The sequence below is a fragment of the Carassius gibelio genome, chromosome A6 (assembly GCF_023724105.1).
Source record: "Carassius gibelio isolate Cgi1373 ecotype wild population from Czech Republic chromosome A6, carGib1.2-hapl.c, whole genome shotgun sequence".
In the NCBI taxonomy this organism is placed as follows: domain Eukaryota; kingdom Metazoa; phylum Chordata; class Actinopteri; order Cypriniformes; family Cyprinidae; genus Carassius; species Carassius gibelio.
In genome coordinates, this window is record NC_068376.1 from 25658437 (window position 1) to 25685043 (window position 26607).

Genomic DNA, 26607 nt, shown 5'->3' on the forward strand with positions numbered 1-26607 from the left:
GCTAAAAATCAGCTTTGCCATCACAGAAAAAAAATGTATCCATTTTTAAATGTATTACAATTGAAAGCAGTTATTTTTAATTGTAATAATATTTTAAAATATTACAGTTTTTTGTTTGTTTTTTTCAGCCTGGCTGAGCTTAAAGAGCCACACAGATGGGAAATCAAAAATTACAAAAATTGTTTTATTTTCACTGCCAAAGAATGAAGATCAGAAGAACCAATGAATAAAATTCATTTTTACCTATGAAAACAATGAATACACTTGAATACACCCACACAGAAGAAAAAGCAGCGAGACTGTTCAAGTTTTTTATTTTACTGTTTGCTTCGCGATGAGAGGAATAAGACATAATTCACCCCAAAAAGATGCTAATGCATTGTTTACCATGAAGTTGTGTGCGGAACAACCAATCAAACCTGACTATGTCAGTTGACCAATCAGAACACAGTATGCTTCCGAAAGGTGGGGTTTAAGGAAACTGAATCTTTTTAACAGCTTCGTGCAAACCGTTTGGGGATCTCTGAGAATTGAGGTAATTTTAAAATGATATTTTGACAAAATGACAATGTTTTTTATCCTTGGATGGATTTAAACCTATTGTACAGGACTTATAAACAGTGATAGGAAGCTTAGAATTTTCATCTTACTGGCTCTTTAAGAAACAAATTTCAATAGAGTTTAAAAAAAAGAAAAGTACCTACCCGAAACTTTTGCATGGCTTTGTATGTAGGCAAAATTCATATCTGACTAGAAAACTAATTTCAAGCATTGAAGAACAAAAATTACATGCAAAAAAAAATCATGGTATATCATTGCTTATTGAACGGCCCTGTTAACCTTCCTTTGTCTGACATTTTGTAACTTCTTGTGGAGAAGGTCGGAGAAGCAATATCATTGAAGTTAAACAACTTATCGTAAATTACACTGCTAGATTCTCTTGATCTGAGATGACAGCTGCTCCTTATACTTCAGACTTCCCACCTTCTCTCTCTGTAGCTTCTCATTCTAATTCACTTCTCCTCTTTACCTCACTTCAAGAGCATGAAGGAGACTAGAGAATGCTATAGAATATCCTTGCATCACCTTGTAGAGACGTTAAGGGAGATTTGTCAATCAAAGGATAGCCTGTAGCCATAGTTACAGCAGCAGATGGGAAGTGGCCGTTTTTGAACGGTTACACCAGCGGTTCTCAATTCCAGTCCTCGCCTCCCACTGCTCTGCAAATTTTGTACGTTTCTCATATTGCTTCAGACGTTTGGTTTATTCGAACATAAGTGCTCTGCGAAGTGGACATCACAGGATATTCCGTCATGATTCCAGTTCGAAGCAAACTTATATGTTCCATTCAAAGTGCATTGAAGTGTATGAGACGTGAATTTAAATCGTATTGATTTACAGGGGTATATGATGTCACACTTGTCCATGTGTGCAGACGGACAATGTGCAACACAAATCCGTGATCCTTCCAAAGTGAAGTAAACTTCAACAGATTTCACCTGCTCAGGGAGCAGTAAAACATTGTGTCAATCGCAACACAGTTCATGCAGGGAGCTCACTTCTAACGAGCTGATTATCTGAATCAGGTGTGTTAACAAAGAGAGACATACAATATGTGCAGAGCAGTGGGCCGCGAGGACTGGAATTGAGAACCGCTGGGTTATACAAAGTTTCTTGACATGCTGTCATATACCAGCATTCTCATTTGTATGCTGATAATTGATCTTTTGAAATGAAGTTGTTACATTTTCTGGGAGAATGCGGTGGTATTTCTGGCCCCCATAATGAAATGAGAACAAGGCATAGTGAGAAAATGCATATGTGTCATGGAAACTTGAAGATAAAGAGAAAAAAACACTGGCTGTCTGTGACACAACCTGGATGTTGTGTCACCCAAGATGGGAACTGTAGGTGGTTAAATCTCAATTTCTTCCAGGGACAGGGGGTTAGTAATAACTGATGACATAAATTCGTACCCTTCTCGATTCAATGCCATGCTATTTTATATAATTAGATATCTTAGAAGCAATATATCGTTTGCAACATTTCAAACAACATTTCTGTCACAAGTTTGATCGCACTCGATGTGGTGTTGTCATTATTCTTAATTGCAAGTGTGCTTTTACACTTCAAAAATCGCCACATCAAGAATCTGAAACAAACAATAAACTCATTTTACTGTTGGAAACAACTGCTCGTCCCTTTTTCATTTCATCAGCCTCACTAAGATCAAAAAGAGCAGAAAAGGACACTTGGGAACTAACAGGAAGGGGAAATCATCTTATTATTGAGCCTGAGATTTGGAAACTCTCCAATCCTATCAATTAGCGACATCTCTGAAGACCGTGCAATATCGTTCATTAAGGGCTACAAATATGAAATATTTGTTGTCAACAAATTTTTTATTTTGTCTTTTGAAAACACTCGGCACAGGGATGGGAATGTGTCTTTGATTCAGAGGTACTAGGTTCAAATTAGACTCGAGAGCAGAAGTCCTGAAAGAAGCGATGTAGGGCTACACCTATATTATTTCTGAGCTTTGCATAGACACGCAGTCATTTCTCGGTGTGAAGAGTCTTTGTGTGTGCAAATGACCCGCCTCTCAGGGGGCATTAGGGAGATTCTGTTTTTGTTTTGGAAAATACGAAGCATCTGTATACAAATGTGAAACGGACAAATAAAACAAGATGTCAAATTACAAATATCATTTAGAAAAGCACAGTGTGAAGAACTACACGCTGTACTGGGCGATTAAACATTAACTTTTTTTTTCTGAAAATGCTGTTTCACTCAAAAATGCAACACATTACAGATGTAAAATGGGTTTTATGCAGTCTGGCAACTGATGTAGTACTGGATATCTGCTTTTAAAAAAATTGGCTTTTGGTATGTTAACACGGGTAGGAAAATCTGTTTGACATATTTTATGGGTTCTTTAAAAAGGGGGAAAAGTAAAGTTGCTGCAATAGGAGATTGTAAGAGAGATGATATATTAGTTATTGAACCATGCAAGGACATCTCCAAAATCTGACTGTCTGTGAAATGGTTCTAATTTCTTAGAGTGAAATATTCCTGTTTAAAATATAATCACAAGTTATTAATAACATAGTTAAGATTCTGATCTTGGGCTGCATGATTTTAGGTGAAAATCAAATCCGTTTTTTTTAATTATTTTTTTTATTCATTTTCAAAAACTCCAGGTCTGCTGGAAAGAAAAAGTTTTTAAGAAAAAAAAAATTATAATATAATAATAAAAAGACAATGAAAATGCCAGATGATGAGCTGCTAGTGTGAATAAACAGTGCTGATACATGCAAATGCATTATGACTGGATAAGTCATAAACCTATATTGTGATTTCAGTTTTATTTTGATTATTCGTGCAGCCCTACAAAGGTCTCTCATAACAGATGAATATAACCTCACAAACAAAGTTCAGTCATCTTTCCATCACCACTGTTGGATGTTCCATCAAATCTGAATGGAAGCAATATTTCAAAGTCTGCTTTATATGTGAGTTTTGTATTGATTTGGCAGCTTGTTTGTTTTAATAAGTATGCTTGAAGGGTTGGAGAACCCGGTGATAACTTAAATTAATTCTATCCTTCAGTAATCTCAGTAAACTCCTGTAGAAATCATCACACTGCATGCTATAGAATATGGAGGTGCTCACTGCAAATATTAGTTTTAATTGGTTCTTGTCATGATGAAGTACACATTTGATGCTGTACAACTTTGAATGCAACAAGATGGATGGTCACAAACCGTGCCATTCTAAGCATAAATCTTTATATGGGAGAAAAAAAACAGGCTTCTGAGTTTATCAGGACTACAGCTGGTTGCTTTTCATTTAGCAGACACTTTTTATGCAAAACACTTTACAGAGCACTAATTGCAAGGACAATCCCTTTGGAGTTAGTGTAGTGTACTAAGTGCTTTACTCTGGAGTCTAATAATTGTGGTTCTCAGTAACTCAGTGCAGTTTGCTGGTTGTCTTTATGTGGGATCACACATGGAGGTTTTGTTTCAACAGCCCAGATTTGTACCCGCTGGTCTGATGACACCCCAGTTGTGCACAACAATAATGGTGACCCAATTCCACCCGACCATATGTTTTCCTATTTAACTTTATAAGCTGGCATTGACTGCAATGTTTCTAACCCTGAATATCTGCAATGTTTTTTTAGAAGTACATTTTTGTGTATTTATAGTGTATTTTACAAACTGTATAAATTAATTTCCTAATGAACATGTATTTTTCAGAACAAGCGGATATAGCTAGTACATAAACTTTGTTAAGAGAGTTATGTCATGTAAGGTCATGATGAGAGTTCATATTGAAATCTCTGAATTGTGAACATCTTTGTGTTGTAGGTGGAAGCTAAATGGCAGTCTGCTCAACTTTAAACCCGGCTCTCATCACAGCCTCTCTGGAGGCAACCTTCGCATCAACCATCTCAATAAAGAGGACGCTGGGACGTACCAGTGCCTTGCTTCCAACTCCTTCGGGACTATTGTCAGCAGGGAGGCCAGCCTAACCTTTGCCTGTAAGTCACATTCTGATCTCTGATCAAACCACAGCAGCACAGATCAGGCGCAAACAAACAGGACATTGCAGACCTGACGGCACACACTGCTATGCTGGCCCTTGTTCTCCTTGCTGATAACATGATCCAAATGGAAATGTTTTCCCTGAGGAGAGCCTAGTCGCTTTCTCACCCTTTCTCGTTCTCGTTTCTCTCTCTCACTCTCTCTCTCTGTATCCCACATACTCACAGGTTGTTGAGGGGACAGATTTAGTCATACAGTCATAATTTATATGGGCTGATAATGAGATATCAAAAATGAGATTCCGTAAAACACATTCAGGAATTGCAATCTTTGTCATGGCTGTTTTAAAAAGCTAGGGCTACAGCTAATTGGCATACAGAATGTTTCATTGGCGGTTTGTTAAGTAATGAATTAACTAATTTTAACTAATGAAGCCCTAATATAAAGTGTAGAAGAACAATAAAGAATCAAAACACTTTCAAACAATATCTAGGGCATATTGTAGTCCAGATTAAAATGTAAAAAAATTCTTTGAAAATAAATAACCTATTAAGTCAAAATATTTAAGTATTTTGTACTGTGATGAACACAATAGCAAATCCACTAACTTGAATAACTATTTAAATACATTTTTGAAATTAACAGCTGCTTTATTTATGGGGTTTCCAAAGTAAAGGCTGCATTTTCTACAGTTTAGCGCCATCTGCTGTCAGAGAGTGAATGTGCTTTCATTCAGCACGTCTCCCGTTTGCTTCTCATGCGTGCTTCTTTACATCAGAGCGCACACACACTCTTTCAAGAAGCATACAGCGGTGTGCATTTTGACCAGTTGATGGGAAAAGTATTCTTAAAATGCATTCCAAATTATGAATAATTTGTGTTATATACATTCATTACCGTGATATATCACCCAAATACCGGCACATGTCTAGTTGACAATCAGGTTATTGGACACTGAATGGCTTGATTAACAAGTTTTTTTTTTTATTGACTTAATTATACTTACTGAATTTATACTATTTCTTTCAAGAAACCTTCTGATGTTCAATCAGGTTTATTTTGTGCTGTAGTTTAACTGGTAGTAAAGTGATTATCTGTTCATGTGGCACATTTAGCAATGAAAGTGTTGGTATACAGAATTTCCCTCTAGCACGTCTCTAAAAGAGTACACTGATTGGCTGATCCGTTTTTGCATATGGCATTGATGGAAAATGACAAACATGCCTTTCTGATTGAATTCTAATTCACCACATTCCCAGCAAGGCCACTGGCTGAATACGATGGCACTGAAGGGCAGGAACAGTTCAGTTCTGTGGGGAGGAAGTCTGCTGTCATCGTAAGACGATTGGCTGACAGATCCATCAATCTCTGGTCTCTGACCTTACTAGGCTTCAGTTGTTGTCGTGTGGTGGGGGCACGCGTCTCTGACTGCTCCACATCCATCTTCTTTATTACTCTCTCCATAGCTTAATTAACTCTGCCGCATGATGGAATGGTGCAGGTTCAAGAGAATAATTTAAAGGGCAGCTGATGTTATTAAATGGGATATTTTCTAATTTGGTATCTAATGTCAGAGAATTTGTAGGCGACCATGTTATGCATGAGAATGCGCATAGGTGAAGTCAAGAAGTCACAATTCCAACTTGAATTCATCAAATGTTTTAATGCTGTAAGGTAGATTTAAGGAAGATGCTAAAAATTGGACGTTTGTGGCTCTTGGTTTATATGTATATGCTTTGACGTCATTTATATGCAAGTGTTTGCCTAGAAACTGACAAATTAACATAAACCGTTTTGAAATGTATGCTTTATAAAATAATTTCACATTTTAAAGACTCACAGGCATATACATTTTTTTTTCTTAAAAAAAAATACTTCCTAAAAAAAGGTATACATTTTACTTGATGTCTTTGATGGAAATTTACTAACCATCTTATAAAGAATTGTGATTTTATGTAATTGAATAAAAAATGTATATATAAATAATTATAAAATAAAACTATTGACTTCTAGTTATGTATTTTAATTTAGCTGCAAAGTGTATATGTGTGTGTGTGTGTGTGTGTGTGTATGTGTGTATATATATATATATATATATATATATATATATATATATATATATATATATAATTTGACTTCGATTCAGAGTATTGGAAGACTAACTCTGGTATGTCATTTATTCTTAACATTTCTCGGATTGTTGAGGATTATGGTTAATTTAGATCATGGCAACAAATTTGACATTTAAACGTTTTTAAATACTTTGAAATCACACTTCTGGTTTCTGCATAAATATAGATTACCCCTCAATCTGAAATTTAGTCTTCTTAATGGTTATGTTAATATGTTGATGTTATCATAAATAAAATAAAAATGTAAAAAAATCTTATTTAATCAGAATATTGTGTCACTTTGGCTGGTTTTAATTCCTATTTGAATAAGAAATGCATTAACACAGGAAAGAAAACATCATTAATGAAGCCATTTCATTGGATTTATATACCTTTTTCCAATTTTATACAATTTGCACAAGTGTGTTTTTTATTTTATGCAGACTTTTAGCAGCCTTCTGTCAGGACTATATTTTGAAATAATAAGTAGCTTTTGAAGTAGTTTGCATCTCTTAACATGTATTTGTCTGTAAACACCTCTGCCTTTTCTTCTCAAATAAATGACTGTTGAAAATCATTTAATGTGTGAAAATACATGTATGGTTGTTTTGGTGTAAGCTTGTATGGTGCCCTTGTGTGCTTTCAATTGATCAAAAATACAGGTTATAAAAGAGACTTTTCATTGGATGTGATAAAATGTTTTTTTTCTTTCTTTCTTTTTTCTTTGTCTCTGAATAGGACTGGATGAATTAGGCAGATACTGAAAGGGTTGCCAGTAGATGCATACAAAATGAGAAAAATTGTCAGTGTCGATGCACCAATCCCTAAATTGCATTCTGGGGAATTGCAGAATGTTTTTAATTAAAATGCCACTGATAGAGAAGCCTGTGTGTTGTGTCTTAATCATATTTCACATATGTACCATCTTTTCATTTTCATATTTGGGACTTGAAAAAGACATATCTCTTAATGTGCAATAACAATTAATGTTCTTTTTGACTTTGTAAGAAAAATTAAACTGTATCTGCAGCGTTAGCAACATGTTGAGCATTGTGGTGACAGGTTGAAAGAATATTTTGTGGTTCAGCTGATGTTATTTGATGGGTCAGTGAATGCTGAAGACATTACGAACTATATATAATCAAGGCAGCAGGTGTTGTTGTCAGAAGGACTGTATCTCAGTAACAGTGAGGATGGAAGTCTGATTGCATACATTTTCTTTAGCAGTAGTTTTGACTAATTGACTTAATTAGGATTGTTTTTGTGAATGTTATTCATTTTACTAGAAATCCAATATCATGTTCTTTTGAAGAAAAAGGGAACTTAAATTAAAACGGTGTCATACATTGAAGCAATAATAAACTACTATATATAACGAAGAATAAACTGTGTTCAAAATATTTAAATTGGGGCAAAATGAAAAATGTTGCAAAGTTATACAATTCAATAATAACCCATTTGGCTGAAATAGGTTTGGTATTTTTGTGAGCTGCCTTTTATATTTTTGCTGTTTTTGTTAATATGTTTCGCATTTCATAATTATCGTGAATTCATTAAATAGCTGATAATGCATTGAACAATCTTTTTCTTGTACATTGTACTAAAAAGTTGTAAATAAAACAGATTGTTGGAGTATGTTTTAAATACTATTTCAGTCTTTTAACTCCAAGCTTTATGTCTAAATCAGTTTTACTTGTTTTGTTTTTTATTAATTGTGAGATTTACTAGCAATTTCGGAATGCAATTTTTTTTTCTAAACCTTTTTTTTTCTCCCAAGTGTGCTAATAAAGTATATTGTATATACTTAGTGTAGATACTAAAGTTAAACCTTTTCTCAAGGATACATTGAATAAATAGCTGGTTCCATTAGAACAACTTATTCTATATAGTGTGTCAACACACCCCACTGTTGGTTTAAACGTGTTAAATGAAGCATCTTTTTTTCCTGACCAGTAATGATTCAGTAAAAATTTTTGTAGCTCAGATTTGGAGGTAAGTGTCTGGACAGAAATTGACTTTCAAAATTAAACCTACCCTGAGAAATTTCCACAGGAGTAGAAATGTGACAGCTAATAAAGAGGGAGAGAGGAAGAGCTGTTAATCAACATTTAAGGGATTTCTTTTTGTTCTGTCCCAGTTGACAGTGAACAACAGCTGGATTTCCTCTGCCAGTCTGGTTAGAGTATTATATCTCCTTCTTGTGGAGGAAGGTTTGTGTGTATCAACAGTCTTTATTAAGACACAATGGCTAACTAGGACTTTGATAAGATATTTACAAATCGCCCCCAGTGGTGGCACTTGATTGTCAGGTTCATTTAGATTACTGTACATCCCAACATCTACATTTATTGTTGATTATTATTTTGTTATTTATTCTAAATTTAATTATTTAGATATTTAATTTTATTTTTGCTTAATTTTTCTAAGCTATAATTTGAGCACAATTTATTATTATTAATTATATTAATATTTTAATTTATATTTTCTCCCTCTTTTTTGTGTGTTTGTATTTGTGCTTCTAACCTAGCTATTGCTTTAGGCACAATTTGCTAAAAACTATCCCCAGAAGTAATACATCTAAGAAAACATTCTTCTGACAGCATCCTCTACAATAATCATTATTATTATTTTAAATGACGTAATAATAGATTTTTTTTATGAAAACAATTTACTTTATAACTTTGTTAACAGTTATTGTAGTGCATCTGAAGTGATTGGTTATGGCAGGTCTGTATTCTGCTGTTAATTGCATTTCTTCTGCATATGCGTTTACAAAATTATAAATGTTGTCATGTTTATCATTTTCCATGTTGTTAGTTAGCAGTAATATTCATAATTCATGTCCACATCTGATTTTAAGTACATTTTCAGTTGTGCACTTCAAACAGTTGAAAACGATTCTAGCGCTATATGATATGATGTTATGTAAAATCAGTGTCCTGAAGTCAAACCGGTTGAGAAACACTGATTTCGAGTATGCCTGTTTGTGTTAAATGCCTATTTATCACATTTTTATTTTATAACACTGGGTTTCCTCAGGCTGAATTGATTAAATTAATACCATCTGGATCCCCCCCAGCCCTAACTGTTTATGAGGATGTGTGCACGTGTATTCTTTTTAAAGTTGTCCCTTCATGTTAGCAAGCGGCTGGTGCAGGATGCTTGTAAGACATGTTTCTTCAGGGGAAATAAATAAGTGAATATTTTCAGCTGTGTATATTAAAAGAAGCATTTGTTTAAGTACCCCCCCACCCCTTCTGTCTGTTTCACTTTCTTTGTGAAAAACCTCAGCTGTGTGCTGTCCTGAAGGAAACAGCCTGCTGAGTACTTTAAACAACAATAGTCTCTTTGCTCTTTTCAGTGTGTGTTTATGGAGTGGGGAGCACCTCTTGTAACCTTCCCCAAAAAAGCCAGACCAAAAAAAAACCATAGTGACATCAAAATTGGGGTTGTTAGTAGCCCGAAAAACCGCCTGCTCTCGCTGTGGACGACCATATGTCCCCTCTCCAAATCACTCTAGCTTTTATCTTTATCCAAAATATACCCAAAAAGACATTATTTTCAATTTTTTTCTGCCTTAAATTAATTCGGTACCTTAGATGTTGAATGTGTTTGTCCACTTTGTTCTTGTAGGCTCTCAATTTTATGGCTTCTGTTAGGCTTTTATCTAACATCCTGTGTTTCATTGACATGAAAGTGGCAGTCCAACCCTTTGTTGCCTTCCCATCATGTAGAGATGAAATCCAATAGGGTTACAATCATGAGTGCTCAAGCGATCGCTTTTTCGGTTGCTGCTTACTGGCCACAATCCAGGTACTACAGCCAGGATTTTTCTTTAAGTTTGGGTAATGTGTGAACTTAACTTACTGTAAATATTGCTAATGTTAAAATATTAGTACATAATATAATTGCAAAACAAATTATATAAATAATCTTATTTTAAAAAATAAAATGCATTAACATTTTTTGATTCCTTCAGTTTGCTTTTCAGAATTACAAATGATTATATTGGTATGCACTGATTTTGAATATTCTAACATGTGGTAATGTAGTAGCTTATAAAAGGGTGGGACACTTTTTTCTGTTTTTATTACATCTTTTTTCCCTTTTGTCTGTCCATCTGCCAGTGTAGTAATGAAAGAAGGATTCCATTTGACTGATTATACTGTAAAGCCTGTTTTACACGAACAGATACTGAATAAAAGTTTTTGCAATTTCCTTCCAAAACAAAGACTAGTACATTGTGTCACATTAATATGAACAAATGATGAATAATTAGCATACCTCATTACCGGCTATGCCCTGACATTCATATGGGTAATTAGCCTGCAAATATTACAAGTATTAATAGTCTGTCAATAAGCTTCATACATTTCATGACACATCTGTGACTGAATTCATTTCAGTGGCCTTTGGAAGCTGAGCATTTGGTGGGCTTTAGGGAATAAGACCCAGCTGTCCTGATACCGATTTTTGTTTTGTTTCTTTTTTATTTTAAAGGGGGGGTGAAATGCTATTTCATGCATACTGAGTTTTTTACACTGTTAAAGAGTTGGATTCCCATGCTAAACATGGACAAAGTTTCAAAAATTAAGTTGTACGTTTGAAGGAGTATTTTTGTTCCAAAAATACTCCTTCCGGTTTGTCACAAGTTTCGGAAAGTTTTTTTCGAGTATGGCTCTGTGTGACGTTAGATGGAGCGGAATTTCCTTATATGGGTTCTGAGGGCACATTTGCTGGAAGAGCGCGCGCTCCCGTATAGCAGAGCACTGAGAGCACAACAGACTTCACTGATCAGAGCGAGAGCGTCGCGAAATGTCACAAAAGGAGTGTGTTTTTGGTTGTCAGGGCAAGACAACCCAGCACAGATTACAAAAAGAAAAACAGCATTAAGGGACCAGTGGATGGAGTTTATTTTTACAGAGCATCCACGGAGTTGTGCAAGAGTTTGTTCCCCTGCATTTCGAAGATGCTTGTTTTACAAACAAGGCCCAGTTTGACGACGGATTTGCATATCGTTTATTTCTTAAGGATAATGCAGTCCCAACGAAAAAGGGTCACGATCGTGTGTTGGAACCGCAGGCGGTGAGTAAAACTGCTTAAAATATCTCTGTGTTGTTAACTTAGCTATCAGCGCGTAAGCACATCAAGTAAACAACATGCGATGTTGCCATCAAACTGCACGTTCCACATGTATACCTAAAAAAAAAAAAAAAAAAAGACGACATGAAGTGGAACTTAGTCATTTTCAAAATCCGCTAAGCAAATATATACAGTTTCAATACATACTAGAGACGTCCTGCTGTAGTTGTTGCTGCTGCTGCTCTTGTTCAATTTCAGCCTCTGGATCTGATTCTGGATCATAAATAAACGGCTGAATCTGACTGTTAGCCATGGTTTGTTTTGGATGGTTTTTTCTTCACGGTAACGTCACAGCTTCCAGACGCTCTCAACGCAAAAGTTTACTCGCGCTCGTGATTCTTTAGCTCCGCCCACACGTCACGCCTACAGCCGCTCGTGTTTTTCCGGGAAAAAACGGTACAGACTATCTTTCTCTTATGAATATAATAAAACTAAAGACTTTTTGGAGTTATGAAGGATGCAGTACTACTCTACAGGAACTCAAGATTAACAGGATATTGAGTGAAAACGAGCATTTCACCCCCCCTTTAAGTTAACCACTTGTATTTTGTTTTTGTGCAAAGGTATGATTTTAAAAACACAAGTTTTGCCATCATCCGTTAAAAAATAAGCAATTACATGAATTACTCCTTCATTAAAAACTGCTCATTGCAGAGGTTTATGAGCTTTTACCGCAAAGTCACACATTAATTTTTTAAAAAGAAAAATGCATAGGAATTGATTTCCCTAATAGAAGACCAGTATTTCAAATTGCTGTTAACTCCTAGGGTTAAAATTAAATTAATGTTTTTAGAAAAACAAATGCCAAAGCCCCCTAATAGACTTGTTCTCTAGCCAACATGACACATCCTAGCTGACCTTTTCGTCATCTTCATTTAGTGCCATTATTTTGCATGTAAATCTAGCCCTGAAGCAGAACCAATTGCTGGTCTGTTTATTGAGAAGTGAGGAAGATTTAGCATTGATTTAGCCCATAAAGTGCCACTTCATCTCAGCATCAGTGCTCCAGGTGACACCACAGAACCAGGATCACTGGAGACTAGGTTAATGTGGGTTAATTCTTCTGATTTGTGCAATGTGTGCCATTAAATGTCACCGTTAGCATGTGGCGTGAGAGATAGTGCTGTTGAACACAGCTTTGTTTAGAATATCTGACCTATATAAGAGCTCCTGGTTATGATTGTGTTAGATGAGGCCAGTTTTGAGGTGTTCTTCAATGTGAGTCGCTCAAGTAAAGGGGTCTCTGAACTTTGATGTACTTTTCAGCTGGGCGACTGCAGAATCCCTTTGAGGAAGATGACAGCGGGGGCTCACAAGGCTGACTTCACGCTTTCCAATTCAAAAGCATACTGGTCTTGCAGAAGACTTTACATCAGCATCTATATTTTTGATCCTTGAAGTGCAACAGGAATGGCATTTAAAAAAAAAAACTATCTGCAGTGATGTCAAATAATTTCAAGATTATTACAGTCAGGTTGAGAGGGGAATTTAGTGGTGGGATTTAGGTATGGGAATTAAGCAAATTAAATCATGAAGTGTCTAAATTTTCTATTTTTTTTTTTTTTTTTTTTTTTTTTTTTTTTTGTGGGGATGTTTTCACACTTTTTAATCTTTTGAATGTTTTTCATTTATTACTAAAAGCAAGTTACCGGATAGACACATTTTTTATAAAGATACAGTTAACCAAAGACATGCTATTTTATTATTATATTAGTCAGGCATGTTGTCATATTACATGTGGTAAGGTGTCATGCTGAGAACCTGACACTGAATAAACTATTGTAGGCTTTTCAGCTCAAATTAAACATTTAAATAATTAAGAAGTAATAAAAAAGAAAAAAATAATGCTATAAAGTATAAATACACACACGCATATATATATATATATATATATATATATTTTTTTTTTTTTTTTTTTTTTTTAACACATATCATGATCATATAAATGTAACAACTTTCCTCAACACGACAATCTGTCTTCATTATGTTGTTGAATCTTGTTGTCTTAATATATTCTAGTGTGATTTTATTTGTATTTATTAATTTATGTATCTTGAAATTTTAGTTTTGTTGATCAGAAATTACTCAATTATTCTAATTTTAGATTATTTAGATTTCTGGTTTGAAACCAACATACAAAAGCACTAGAAAAAAACAAGCTTCTCTGTGTGACAACTACCCCAGTGTCTACCCTATTGCATAGGCACATCACCTAATTGTTCATTTTTGTCTTTGAAAAACAATAAAGGATTCTGTAACAAAGCGCATGTCAACAGTTCCCACCTGAGACTTTACAAGGAGCCCATCCATGCATTCAGTCTGCCTGTACGAATTACCTTTCCCAATGATTTTATGCAACAATTGAGCAAGGGACAAGCAGGAAGATGTTGAGGCTTGTTATTGTTTTCCGTCAATTGTCAAATCTAAATTAGTTTCAAAGAAAAGGAAATACAGTTTCTGATGTGTTTTTTGGAACGGCTTTATAATGGCTGCCGGCACGATTTGTGATGAATACAACTCAGAGGGGGTCTGATAACTGCAGGAGCCATTAAAAGCACTCATGTGTGGCTCACGCTTAGCAAAACACCGCCACAATTGGGCAAGAGCACACTTCTGTTTGGAGGGACTGATTGATTTTGTCCTCATCTTTACTCCAAATATGTTAAGCATTGTAAAATTGCATTGCCGGTGATTGTAGATTGATGTTTTGTGGTTAAGGTCTATCAGTGAGCTTTTAAACACAATGCAATCTTTAGTAAGGATATCCGAAAAAAAAAAAAAAAAAAATGTCTAAGCCTGAGTGTTAAGCTTTGACCACACTGTTTGTACTACAGACATGATTGATACATCGAATCATGCAACAACACTATATATATATATATATATTGGAGATCGTTTTTTGTCCATGCATTGAAAATCAGTGGTTGGCCAAAATATCTGTGCTGTGGACCTGTTGAATTTTATTATATTGTATTTTATATTTTATTATATATTTATTATATTATACACTGAAACGCACACCACAAATAATAATAATAATAATAATAAAACTTTGGCAGATTAAATAAAATAATTGTGTTCCAGAGAAGAGAGAAAGTCATACAAAATAATATAGATATCCCTTTAAGATCTTGTTGTACAAATTGTGGAAATTTGGAAATTAAAAGTCCAGTAAACGTGGCACTAAAAGGTTAATGCTGTACTCTATATTTGCAAACAATGTATTATGAAGGTAAAACAGTACCAAAAATAGTTTTTTTTTTTTTTTTTTTTTTTAATCTGAATGTGAGAACTTGAAATTTACTCTGAACCAAACCTTAAACTTAATGAAAGTGTTAAAAAAAGCAAACTTGGGATAAAAACACACAACGCTGAACAACCATGGCATTTTAGCTTGCTTCTGCAAGTCTTTAAGCTTTTTTATTGTGACTCGTTTTTCTTCACAAGGTGGGCTACTTAGCAGATCTACTGCAGAAAAGCTATACATTTGAGGCTGGTTATGTGGTGCAAACATCAAAATATATTCATTTACAAATCATGGACTATGGTACAAGTTAAAATGCTTGAAAATAAATCTTTATTAATTGGTAATCTGCCACTGTACTCATAATTTGTGTAAAATTTGTTACCAAAATAGGCACAGAGTGAAAAGACTTTCCTAAATGTGTAGAAAACCCTAGCAACTGAATAGCAGTGCACTAAAATCCACTTTGAACACATACAGTAGCAAAGCATTGTGGTGGAGTATAAAAATCCAGTTGCACTAAAAATTTCAAAACACAGCAAGATGCCATGAATGTCAATAATATGTGCTAGACATTCTCCCAGTTCCTCAGTCTCTTTGGCCCCTTGTTTTTGAATTTAACTTTCATCCTCAAACCTTTTTTTTCATTTATTCCAGTCTGAGTCAGCAAGAACTCTCTCAATAAACAGGCACAGTGGGTGGTGATTTAGCCCCCAGTCCAACTGAAGGCTATTTACCACATCTGTACACTCTCTCCTCAAGGCTTTAACTTGGTGTGTAGATTTCCGATTGTGGCATAAAATCGTTTTTTAGGAAGAAAAATACAATCACCTTGAATGTGCTGCATATATTTAGATTAATCTCCAGCCCATCTTTGCATAAGTGTAAAGCTTTTCTCTGTTTTCTCTTCTTTTTTTTTTCAGATTTGGAAAACTTCAGAGCCCACAAGCGGAGTTCTGTGTCGGTCCGGGAAGGACAAGGAGTGGTGCTTCTCTGTGGGCCGCCCCCTCACTCTGGAGGTCAGTATTACTTCTCACTCGTTCATATTTCATTTATACCTCATTTTTCCGGAGGAGAGGTCCTCTGGCAGTCTCTCGGCACTTGGTTATCCAATATGTGGATCATATAATCCCATCAGCATCTCTCAATTCTCTGACAGCATGTGTAGGCAAGCCCAGTTGCCCTCCAGAGACAGAGCTGTTTGTGTGCAAACCCACTTCCACCCTCACCTGCCTCCTTGTAGCGTCAAGCAGCATCTTTCCCTATACCAAGCGAGGGATGCTGGTCAGAAAGCCATAAATCACAATCGCTCTCTTCCTGAGTTACATAAAGACCCTGAAGCATCAAGCATTTGGTCCACGCTGGGCTGCTCCTCCCCTGTATTTCTCCTAGAGTTTCTCTGCCAGATCTCATGTCTCTACCTCCACCATGAAATGTTCATTAACTCTGCCATCACTTTGATGGCCTCTATCAATTTATTCCAGCAGCATGTGATTTAACTGCTTATTAATGATGCCAACTGTGTTGCTCGTTAGAAGAAGTGCTTTGTTAGCGCTTAATGCACAATAGGTGCTTTTTCACGTGGCCTTTTTGAAAAGTGGCAAGGATCCAAAGCATTCATACTTTTGTGATGTGAGCTGATTAAAATTGTGAAGTAGTGGTTAAAAAAAAAAAAAAATCTGACAAAAGATAGAACAGATTCCAAAATGATTTCTAAGATGTTCAAAACAAAGCGTGGGCAGTGATGAAATCACAGCCTATGGTAAATTCATAACTTCTTGCTTATTGAACTTGTTTATTGCAAAGACACTGATATCAAATAGATTAGCATCAAGCTCTACAGAGCGGGTAGAGCTAACAATTGTAATAAGATTATATGCTAGTAAAGCATGCATTGAGCTATTTTAGGAATAGATCAATCAATAAATAAAAAAATCAATAAATAAATTTAGATTGGGTGACCAGAACTAACATTTATAATACAGTATGTGCCGAAATGTAGCAGATGAGTGAGTTGTGTTGCATTTAAAAGGGGACTGCTTTCTAAATTTGGCAGCTACAGAAAGTGGCAAAGCAACAAAGAAATTAGATTAGGCAAATATTCTCCCAGCTAGTTACAGATGGTATCATTCAGATTTATTTATTTTTTTCTGATGAGCTATTTATTTATAGATAATTATGTTATGTGTTTGTAGTGATGTTAGATGGTCTTTTATTCGCAAATGCTGATTTGTTTCTCTATGCAAGTGTTGGATATGTGTCATTAGTTCATTTGCTGGTAAAATGTGTGGTTGTCTTGTTGAAGAAATTGAACTGAGCCCTTTTTTTAGCAGTTTGAAAGCGTTTCTTTGTAATAAAATGGAGAATGAATTAAAGTAACCAATAGACATAACATTTATGGTATATTAAACATATTGTGTATTGTGTACGCATACTTTTAGTATTGCCCTTTTACAGAGGCTGGTTAAGAAACAGCAACATTATAATATGATATGGAACACTTAACAGTATCTGTTTACTCCAGATGCCGCATTTTTAAAAACTTGTTGTCTTTGGATTTGGTGATGTGTTTTTCTAGCCGTGTGGCTTAGTCGCTTCCTTTCAGCCGTCCTCATAATTTAGACGAAAATTCATTTTGAGGTTGAAGCGTGATTTATCTTTGACTCATAGAAGATGGAAACATAGAGTACAGGAGTACGAGACTGTCTGACAAGTGCAGCATGTCTGGATTTATACAGAAAGAAGCCTTTGTATGTTAACTTTTATTATGTCCTTGTCTCTGGAACTGTGGAAGGAAAAGCTCTGAAAGGAAGCAAGAGTTTCTCTGTTATCTGTAAAAAGATGAAGCTAAGAATTTGCCTGAATCTTTCATATGTTGCAGGCTAGCGATGTAAAAAAAAAAAAAAATTACCAAGGTACCAAGTTGATGCTAAAATATGAAAAAATGTAACAATTCCTGTTTTTTCACATTATTGGTAGTACCAAGAAATGATTAATTCCTTCAGATTATCTGACTGACTTTGAATGCTCAGAAAATTACATATGCTCAAGTTTAGAGTTCTCATGTCATGCAAATAAACAGTTTGTGGCTTTACAAATATGTACTATAAAAGCATCAAATTTTCTTATTTAGCAAATGCTTGAAGGTTACATTCTGTTGTTTTAATTTCATTATTTAAGCATGCATTGAGCTATTTTAGGAATACATCAATCAATAAATAAAAAAAATCAATAAATCAATTCAGATTGGATGACCAGAACTACTGTAACTGTTATAATATGTGCCGAAATGTAGCAGATGAGTGGGTTGTGTTGCATTTAACTGCTTTCTAAATTTGGCAGCTACAGAAAGTGGCAATATTACTGTTTTTACTGCATTTTTTTATCTAATAAATTCAGCCCCCAAACTTTTGAATGGTATTTTTTAATAATAATAATTATAATTACATTTTAATTTACATTTACATTTGTGCATTTAGTAGATACTTTTATCCAAAGCCACTTACAAAAGAGGAACAGAAGCAATCTGTCAAAGAGCCAGCAACATACGTAACATAGAGTTGTATTGGATTTGACAACAATTATGTATACAATTATTTATTTATTTAATGTTTTATACAATATTATTACTTAGTTCATATAGATTGTTCTAGTAGATGTAAGTCATATTAAATATTAACATGAGAGTCTGTACGATATCATTTGTTTTTGCTGAACTAATATTAAGTATCATGAAATGTCACTTCTACTGGTATTGACTATTGGATTTTTGGTATCATGACAACCCTGGTAGAGACTACAAATCTTTTGTACAGCTGGACTGATTCACGCGCTCATAAATCAACCAAGATTTTATTGTACAAGCCGTAATAGGTCCGGAACGGTTCATAAAATAGCGTTTAGTCATGAATAATTAATGCTGTAGTATTTCGACATCGATACACTTTAAAGACGTGTGTCTCTGGTTCTCGTCTGTTTTGGGAAAAGTGACTTCCTGTGACAGCTGATGATGACGTTGATCATTTATGCCATCCATCTCTCTCTCTCCCCCAAGCATCCTCCGTAGGCAAACTTGGCATTGTCAGTGGGTGGCGCAGTAACGAATGAATATCGCAGCATAGTGCTATTCATTACCTTCTGCACTCGGGGTCTGAATGACTGGCTACAGCTTTGAGGACTCGGATGCTGCAGAGATCCTCTCGTCAGGAGCAGGGCCCTGCCTGCCAGAGCAACTGTCAGGGGAAGCATAAGGCAGAGAAGACAGCTGGCCCCCTGTTTCCTTATGCCGCCCGCTGCATGCCGCGGATGCGCTTGCACATGCTGATTGAGCTGTATATGATCCACTGGTGAGGGAGAAGGCGAGAAGAGAGGATTGAGGTGTGATTGGAGGAGAATCTGTTTGCTGGCTCTTATGCTGCACCAATACAAATGTGATGAGATGTGTGGCCATGTGCAGCAGTGTGAGCATATATTAGCGTACCGAACATCGCGAGTGTGTATACATGTGCAAGCGCTTGTGACTGAGACTATGAAATGGAAGCAGATGATATCTTGCACATTTTCTGCATTTTTATTCCTGTGATCCTCTCACTGGGTTGAGAGCTAATTGTTTGATAGATCATAATCTGGTAGAAGATCGAAGATATGAGTTGAGCTTGCTAATAATGTTGATGTTGTTTGGTTGAAGGGCACCTAAACCGGCTTGGCCAGACTTGAAGACCAGTTAAATATGATTTTAAACACCATCATTGCATTTCCTCTTCACTTGTATCAAGAAAATATGCAATTTAGCTATTATTACAGACTCTAAATTCCTAATTTAGAGTTACTACAGGTCTTTAAAAGTCTTGAATTTGAATTCAAAAGTAAGTGAGATTTTCAACCTTTGAAATGTTCCTAATACAACTCATTGTGTGCTCCCTCCACATATTTAACACATTTAAAGAATGTTCCCATTAATTTACTTAAATTGACCTTCATAAAACCTTCAAAAACCCTTTTAATTGTTTGAAGTCAAATGCATGCAGATACATTATACTGATAGAACACTGGCAAAACAAGAACTAATAAGAAATATTCATTATAATAACATTTAAAAAATGTATAATATTTTTAAAATAATATTTTACTTTTCTTCTTATGTTCAATAATATATATATATATATGTACAAAAATTTTACTAAAAAAAGTCATTTTTGTATTTTGTATATATAAGTATTTTGTAGTGACTTCTTGTGACTTTTGCCCTGTCTGTTTTTTGTTGTTGTTGTTGTTGTTGTTGTTGTTTTGTAGCAAATGTAAGTTGCAGTGACAAAATACACTCTTTTATGAACGTTTTTAAAATGCCATGAAGCTCTTTTGATTGGTGATTACACTCAAGGAGTCTGAACGCATAAGATTCTATATCTGTATGATCAGTGAATAAATGAGGAGCAATCTGGCACCATGCATTATGGGGGCTTATTAAGTCATCATTCAGAGGGTATTTCATCATAACCCCTCTTCTTAACATCTGGACATGCTGTGAATATATTAATTGAAGTCTGATACAGAGCAATTCGAAGTGTTCAAAATCAGCCTATGCTATATGAGGAACAAATGGCTCAGTAACCATATTTGTTTCAGTTATACAAATCAAAATTGACAAATAACCTGTCATTGTTCCCCAGCATTTTAGGGTAAAATGTTATGTTATTGAAAAGGCCTTTATTTAATGTTTTCCCACCGTTAACATTTTTAAAAATTTGTAAAACAATTTGGGTGAAAAGTTGAGATGACAATATTTTATATATACAAATTATCCTGCTTATATTAGTATCTGAAACAATATGTTTAGTATTGCATTCATTTGTATGAATGAGAGCACATAAACGCTTGCATGATGTATCGGAAAGGGTAGAAACATTTCAACACCTTCAAAGCCCCCCTCTCTGTTGTCTAGGTGTCAGTAAACAGTGTGTCCCTCTCCGCTGGACACAAGTCACACATTATGATGTCCCCAAGGCTTCCTGCCAACAAACAGCCGCCCCCCATACACACTCTTCCTCGCCCGAACACAATCCTGTGGGGAAAAAATTCAGCCCTGCAGGAATACACTGCCACTCATTCCCAACAACAAAACAACTGATTATGTGCTAGGCTCCAAGGCTGAGGCTTAGGAGACTGGAACTTGGGAGCTGTGCTTAGCGCTGCCTGCCTTGCATTATGTCTGTAAATGAAATTTCTTAAAGCAGTCATCAAACAAAATCATATTTAAGAAGTTTACATCTATTGCATTGGACCTGTGGTATATTGAATAGTGCAACAGCTTATTAATAATAAGAATTAGCAGGTTGCTATTTGGTAGCCAGGGTGTTCTGTAGAGATGCTATTCTGTTGATAGGTGGGTGGTTACTGAATAATTTAACTTAACTAAATTTCTATTCTTTTATTTTAAATAAAATAAAATAGTTTTGTCCCTATTTTATTATTTATTTATTTTATTCTATTTTATTTTCAAATTTATAATTTCATTATTGTTTTTATAATTTAAATATAAATATATATACTTTTATATATTTTAAATATTTTGTCCCAACTGCAATGTTTACTGCAATTATTTAGCTTTATTTTTTCATGTTCGCTTTGTTTTTTTGTTTTTTTTTTCATATTATTTTATATGATATCACATGTTTTCAGTAGAAGCTGGTTTCTTTATTTTTGAAGTCAATTTAAACTGTTACATTAGCAACTGGTGACAGTTAATTCTGTTCTTTTTGTCATCCTAAATATGAGCAATACAGTGATGCTTCCTTTGCAGGATATCTTGTCCATGAGACACAAGTTAGCAGTCAAGCCAAGGACAAAGTGTTTTAATGGAGAGATAATAATTATTATTATTGTTATAGAGCAGCTCCTGGCTTCTAGCAATTTTAGATTCACCACAAAGGCTCAACAAGGTGTCATCTCTTTGTCTTTAGTCCTCCATTACTTGTTTTACCATCCAATGTCCTTGCACGTGCATAAACCACAGAATACAAGAGAATTCTAGAGGTTGCATGTGATCAGAGCTGGCAGCTTTCTTATGAGATGCATATTCCTCATCGCTGGATTCGGCATTTTGGGTATGAGTAAATGTTTGTGTGTGCGACTAACTTCAGGAGTTCACCGGAATTACAGCGTAGACCCAAATCGAGCCTTCTGTGCTGCCGCAGTCAGGTCGGATCAGTCACGCACACGCAGTTGAGCGGCTGCTACCTCCACCTCAGCCTCAGAGCCTCTCTGCATTCAGATGCTGTCCGCATCATTCAGCCCTATTTTCCGTATTACTCAATAACTATGTTTAGTGTGGGAATCTAATGCGGCTGACCTCCATTTGCTAATGGAGTTCGGCCCTTTCAGGTGTAGCGAATGCTGAAATCACTTCTTTTCTGCACTCGCGCTAACAATGGGCATGATGGCATCTGCCCCAGAGTCATGTGGGCAGTGAGAGCACAGAACATGTGCACTCTGTCTGGTCCTGTTACGAGAAAAGAAGATGCAATATTCTGGAGGCCTTAAGCGAAGTGCTTCTTAGACTGCTGCTGTTTTCTGATTCCTCCTGCTCTTTCAGGTTCTCATTTTCTCGGTTCTTACTACGACTGTCAACACAAGGCCAGACAGTAAACGCTGCACTCGCTGACAGTCTCGTGTAGTACTTATGTCCTCCTTAGAGAGAAACTTAATGGAGATTGGAGGGTCATTTAAAAATGATTAGACTAGGTCACAACTTTTTGGTGTCATTATTACAATGCAATCTTTCATTTACATTTATGTTTATTGATTTAAGCAGATGCTATTTTCCAAAAAGACTTACAAATGAGGAATACAGCAAGATATTCATCACAAAGAGGCAATAAAAATGGGAAGCTCTAGTAATGCAAAGTTTCAGACGTCATTTAGAATAGTACAAGCTAGATCAAGGAGGGATTTAGGAATAGTTAAAGCACAGAAGAAGATTTTTTTTCTCAGCGGGATGCAGTTAAGTGCTGACAGAAGAGATGAGTTTTCAGCATTTTCTTGAATATATTTAAGGGATTCAGCATTTTGGATAGGGTGGGAAGATCATTCTACCAGCAAGGAACTAGCATTTTTACAAAATATTTTGAAGATGGAATGTCTTAAGACTTTCTTTAAAATATGTTACATACCGTGTGTATACAAAAGAATCACCCCTTTGATTCTGCTTTGCCATCATATATATATATATATATATATATATATATATATATATATATATATATATATATATATTCAATTATATTAATATTTTCCAATATTACTATTTTACTGTATTTTTGATCAAATGACGCAGCCTTGGTGAACATATGAGAATTCTTTCAAAAACATAAAAAAGAAAAAAAATTGTTTTGGGATTTTTACTTAAACTTATTTGTAATCCTGTTGGTAATAATAATTTTATTCAAACAAGGTGGTGATCCATTGTCTTATATTTTTGTAAACAATATTGCAATTAATGGTGCAATTAAAAGGATAGTTCACCCAAAAATGAAAACCAAACAGCTGATGGTACCCACTGAGTTCAAAATATCTCCTGTTGTGTTCAACAGAAGAAAAAGATTCTCATACAGGTTTGGAACAATTTGAGGGTGAATAAATCACAGAATATTCATTTTCGAGTAAACTATCCCTTTAAAAAAGTCCTCATTTACAAACTGGAACTAACCTCTTTTCTTTGATCAATGTTGTTTTTATGATTTATTTATTTACTTAATTATTAATTAATCAATTAACTTTTTATATATATTTGCCAAGCAGTAAGCCTGTGTAATCCCAGGCACAATGATTAAATATGCATACTGTTGTCACAACTAGTCTCACATGTGTTATTAACAGCCGATGATCAGGCAGCTGTGATGCTATTAAAATTCATCAAGAGAACTCGCATCAGTAATATGCGATTAAGAGGCAGATATGTGTATCTTTTCATAAAGCTTTATTTCCTGCTTGCGGCATGACGGAGTGTAAAAATAATGAATGGGTCTCCTTGATTGGAACTGCGATTGGTGTTTGTGCTGATAGATGGTTTATTTCGTCTGCAGATATGTCTTTTCTTCTCTCTGTTTCTTCACCAGTGTAATAATGGTTTCTTTCTGCTAAAATGAAATATTATAGTGAGATTTTTTTTTTAAATACTTCCCACACCACTGTTTTCCTTCAGGCTTCCACAGCTAGTGTAAATTAGAAGGACAGGGATTGTTATCAGATAGACTGTTTATAGTATTCAGACGGGCACTGTGACCTAGCCTAAAGTCTGAAACACCTATTTTCTAATAGTAGTTCCAGTTACTGTCACTCATCAGTAGTGCTTGTGTAAGCACATTAGAACATTTGTCTTTGAGCAAGATCACACAATCACCTTCATCATGTCAAGTTAATGGCAAGAAAAAGTACAAAACATTTTTTTTTTCATGAATATGGTGATTACTGCTTACAGTGATTGTTTTTACTGATTTATATTTAGTAGTGTTTACTCAAATCTGAACAAACTGCTAACCGAAAATATTATATTTGTGTGTGTTTGAGGAGAGGTGTGCCATTATTATTATTATTATTTATTATTATTATTATTATTATTATTATTATTATTATTATTTCTTTATTTAGAGGATCTGACTTATTCTTTTTTGCCTGGCAGAAAATGAAATGTATGGGGATCAGTAAGCTTTTTTTAAATATTTTAATATGCTGATTTGCTGCTCAAGAAACATTTATTATTTGTCAGGGTTGAAAACAATTCTGCTGCATAATGAGCAGCATTTATTTTACAAATTCTTGTAACATTAGAAATTGTTTATATTAAAATTAATTCCAAATTTGATTAAAGGAATACAATTTAAGTATTAATTAAAAAAAATTAAATTATCTTACTGGTGCCAGATGTTTAATGGGTGGTGTACCTTAAAGTTAAGACAGAATTAGAAAATTACAATGGGGTTTGGCCCTGTCTGCCATTGTTCAGCCAGTCAGGTAATGTTACCCCAAACTCACAGTAGAGCTATAGCGTCACAGCAATATTCAGACAGCATTTTATATATATATATATATATATATTTTTTTTTTTTTTTTTTTTTTTTCACACAAACGTCACCTTTAAAATGTATTCCTGCAGTAGATGTTAACCCCACCATGGAAAATATCCAGTTTTGTACAACAGAAGAAAAAAAGATTCCCTCACCTTCCTTAAAACTCTCCACATGTCCGTAAAATTTGCACAAATCTTACATGGTCTATTTTTCCCTTTTCGTTTTATGTTGACTTCTCTGCTGACTTTCTGCAACCCCAGCATTCTTGGTATAATGCAAACTGAGTTTTGTCAGCATCTGACAGTCCCCTCTAGGGACCCTTCAAAGTGAAGAGTCTTGGCTTCTTACACATCAAATTTCAGAGTGAACCTTGAACATTTAACATACTGTATGGAAGATTCTATGGAGAGCCCAGCTGAGAACCAAGTGCTTTTTCAGGAAAGGTTTCATCTCAGTGGAAAAATTTTTAAACTTGTCTGCTTGGATTTTCTCATTTTGTTGCATTATGTATTTTTTTTGGACCTTAATACCCAAGTAAATCAACTCATATGAAAAAAACATAAATCTTAGGGTATGTATAATTTAGTGAAGAAATCCTTTGTGTTGTGTTAGGGTTGCAACAACAGCCTTTGAGCAACTGTATGTGACCTTTCTTTGCTTACACAAAGCTATGTTTTGTTTTTAAAAGCAGCGACAATGCATGCATCAGTAGTGGATTAGCATTTGAAGTTTTTACCTTCGAAATTAATAAAATAAATTAAGCATTTTGGGGAATGATTGATTGAATGGTAAATGGATGTACTGCATTTATATAGCGCTTTCAACAGACCACATGGCAATCCAAAGCGCTTTACAATTTGCCTCACATTCACCCATGCACACTAACATTCACACACCGACTGCGGTGTCTGCCATTCAAGGCGCCATCCAGCTCGTCGGGAGAAGCTGGGGTTAGGTGTCTTGCTCAAGGACACCTCGACACTTGGTCAGGTGGAGCCGGGGATTGAACCACCAACCTTCCGGTTTGTAGACAACCTACATGCACCACTGAGCCACTGCCACCCCACTATGAATGCATGGATTTTAGTCAGAAAGCAGATCCTGTTTTGCCATATGCAATAGCACAAAATCACATGATGTTATTCAGTTCGCCCTGAGCCCCAGATGTCTGCGGGTAGGTATTATATTCCTCACAAGTGACTTAACAAATATTTTCAAAGCACAGCACTAGCATAAGAAAGAAAAAAAAAAGAAAAAAAAATATCAAAATTAACTTCAAGCTGGCACCCTCATGTAAGCTAGTAATTGACCTAGAGCTAATCAGCCACGGTTTTACTACAAATAATAATAAAAAAGACATGGTTACTATAGTTAAACCATGGTAACTACAAATTTACCATGGTTTTGCTACACTAACCATGGTATTTGTAGTAAAATTGTGGTTACCCTGTTGAAAAAAACAGCATATGCTGGTTAGTTATGGTTTGAAGCATGAC

General features: G+C 35.1%; 1 protein-coding gene and 1 long non-coding RNA gene across 3 annotated transcripts in view; both read left to right on the plus strand.

The window, feature by feature from the left end:
• LOC128015874 (uncharacterized) overlaps positions 1-26607 on the plus strand; it is a 327822-nt gene that overhangs the window by 158771 nt on the left and 142444 nt on the right. The window lies entirely within an intron of this gene.
• The window catches only part of LOC128015866 (contactin-4-like), a 131464-nt gene that overhangs the window by 47776 nt on the left and 57081 nt on the right, over positions 1-26607 (plus strand). For both annotated transcript variants that reach the window (XM_052600082.1, XM_052600081.1), the window contains exons 4-5: positions 4374-4546; positions 15971-16066. In XM_052600082.1, the coding sequence (XP_052456042.1) occupies positions 4374-4546; positions 15971-16066 (269 nt within the window). The remainder of the gene's footprint in view (positions 1-4373; positions 4547-15970; positions 16067-26607) is intronic.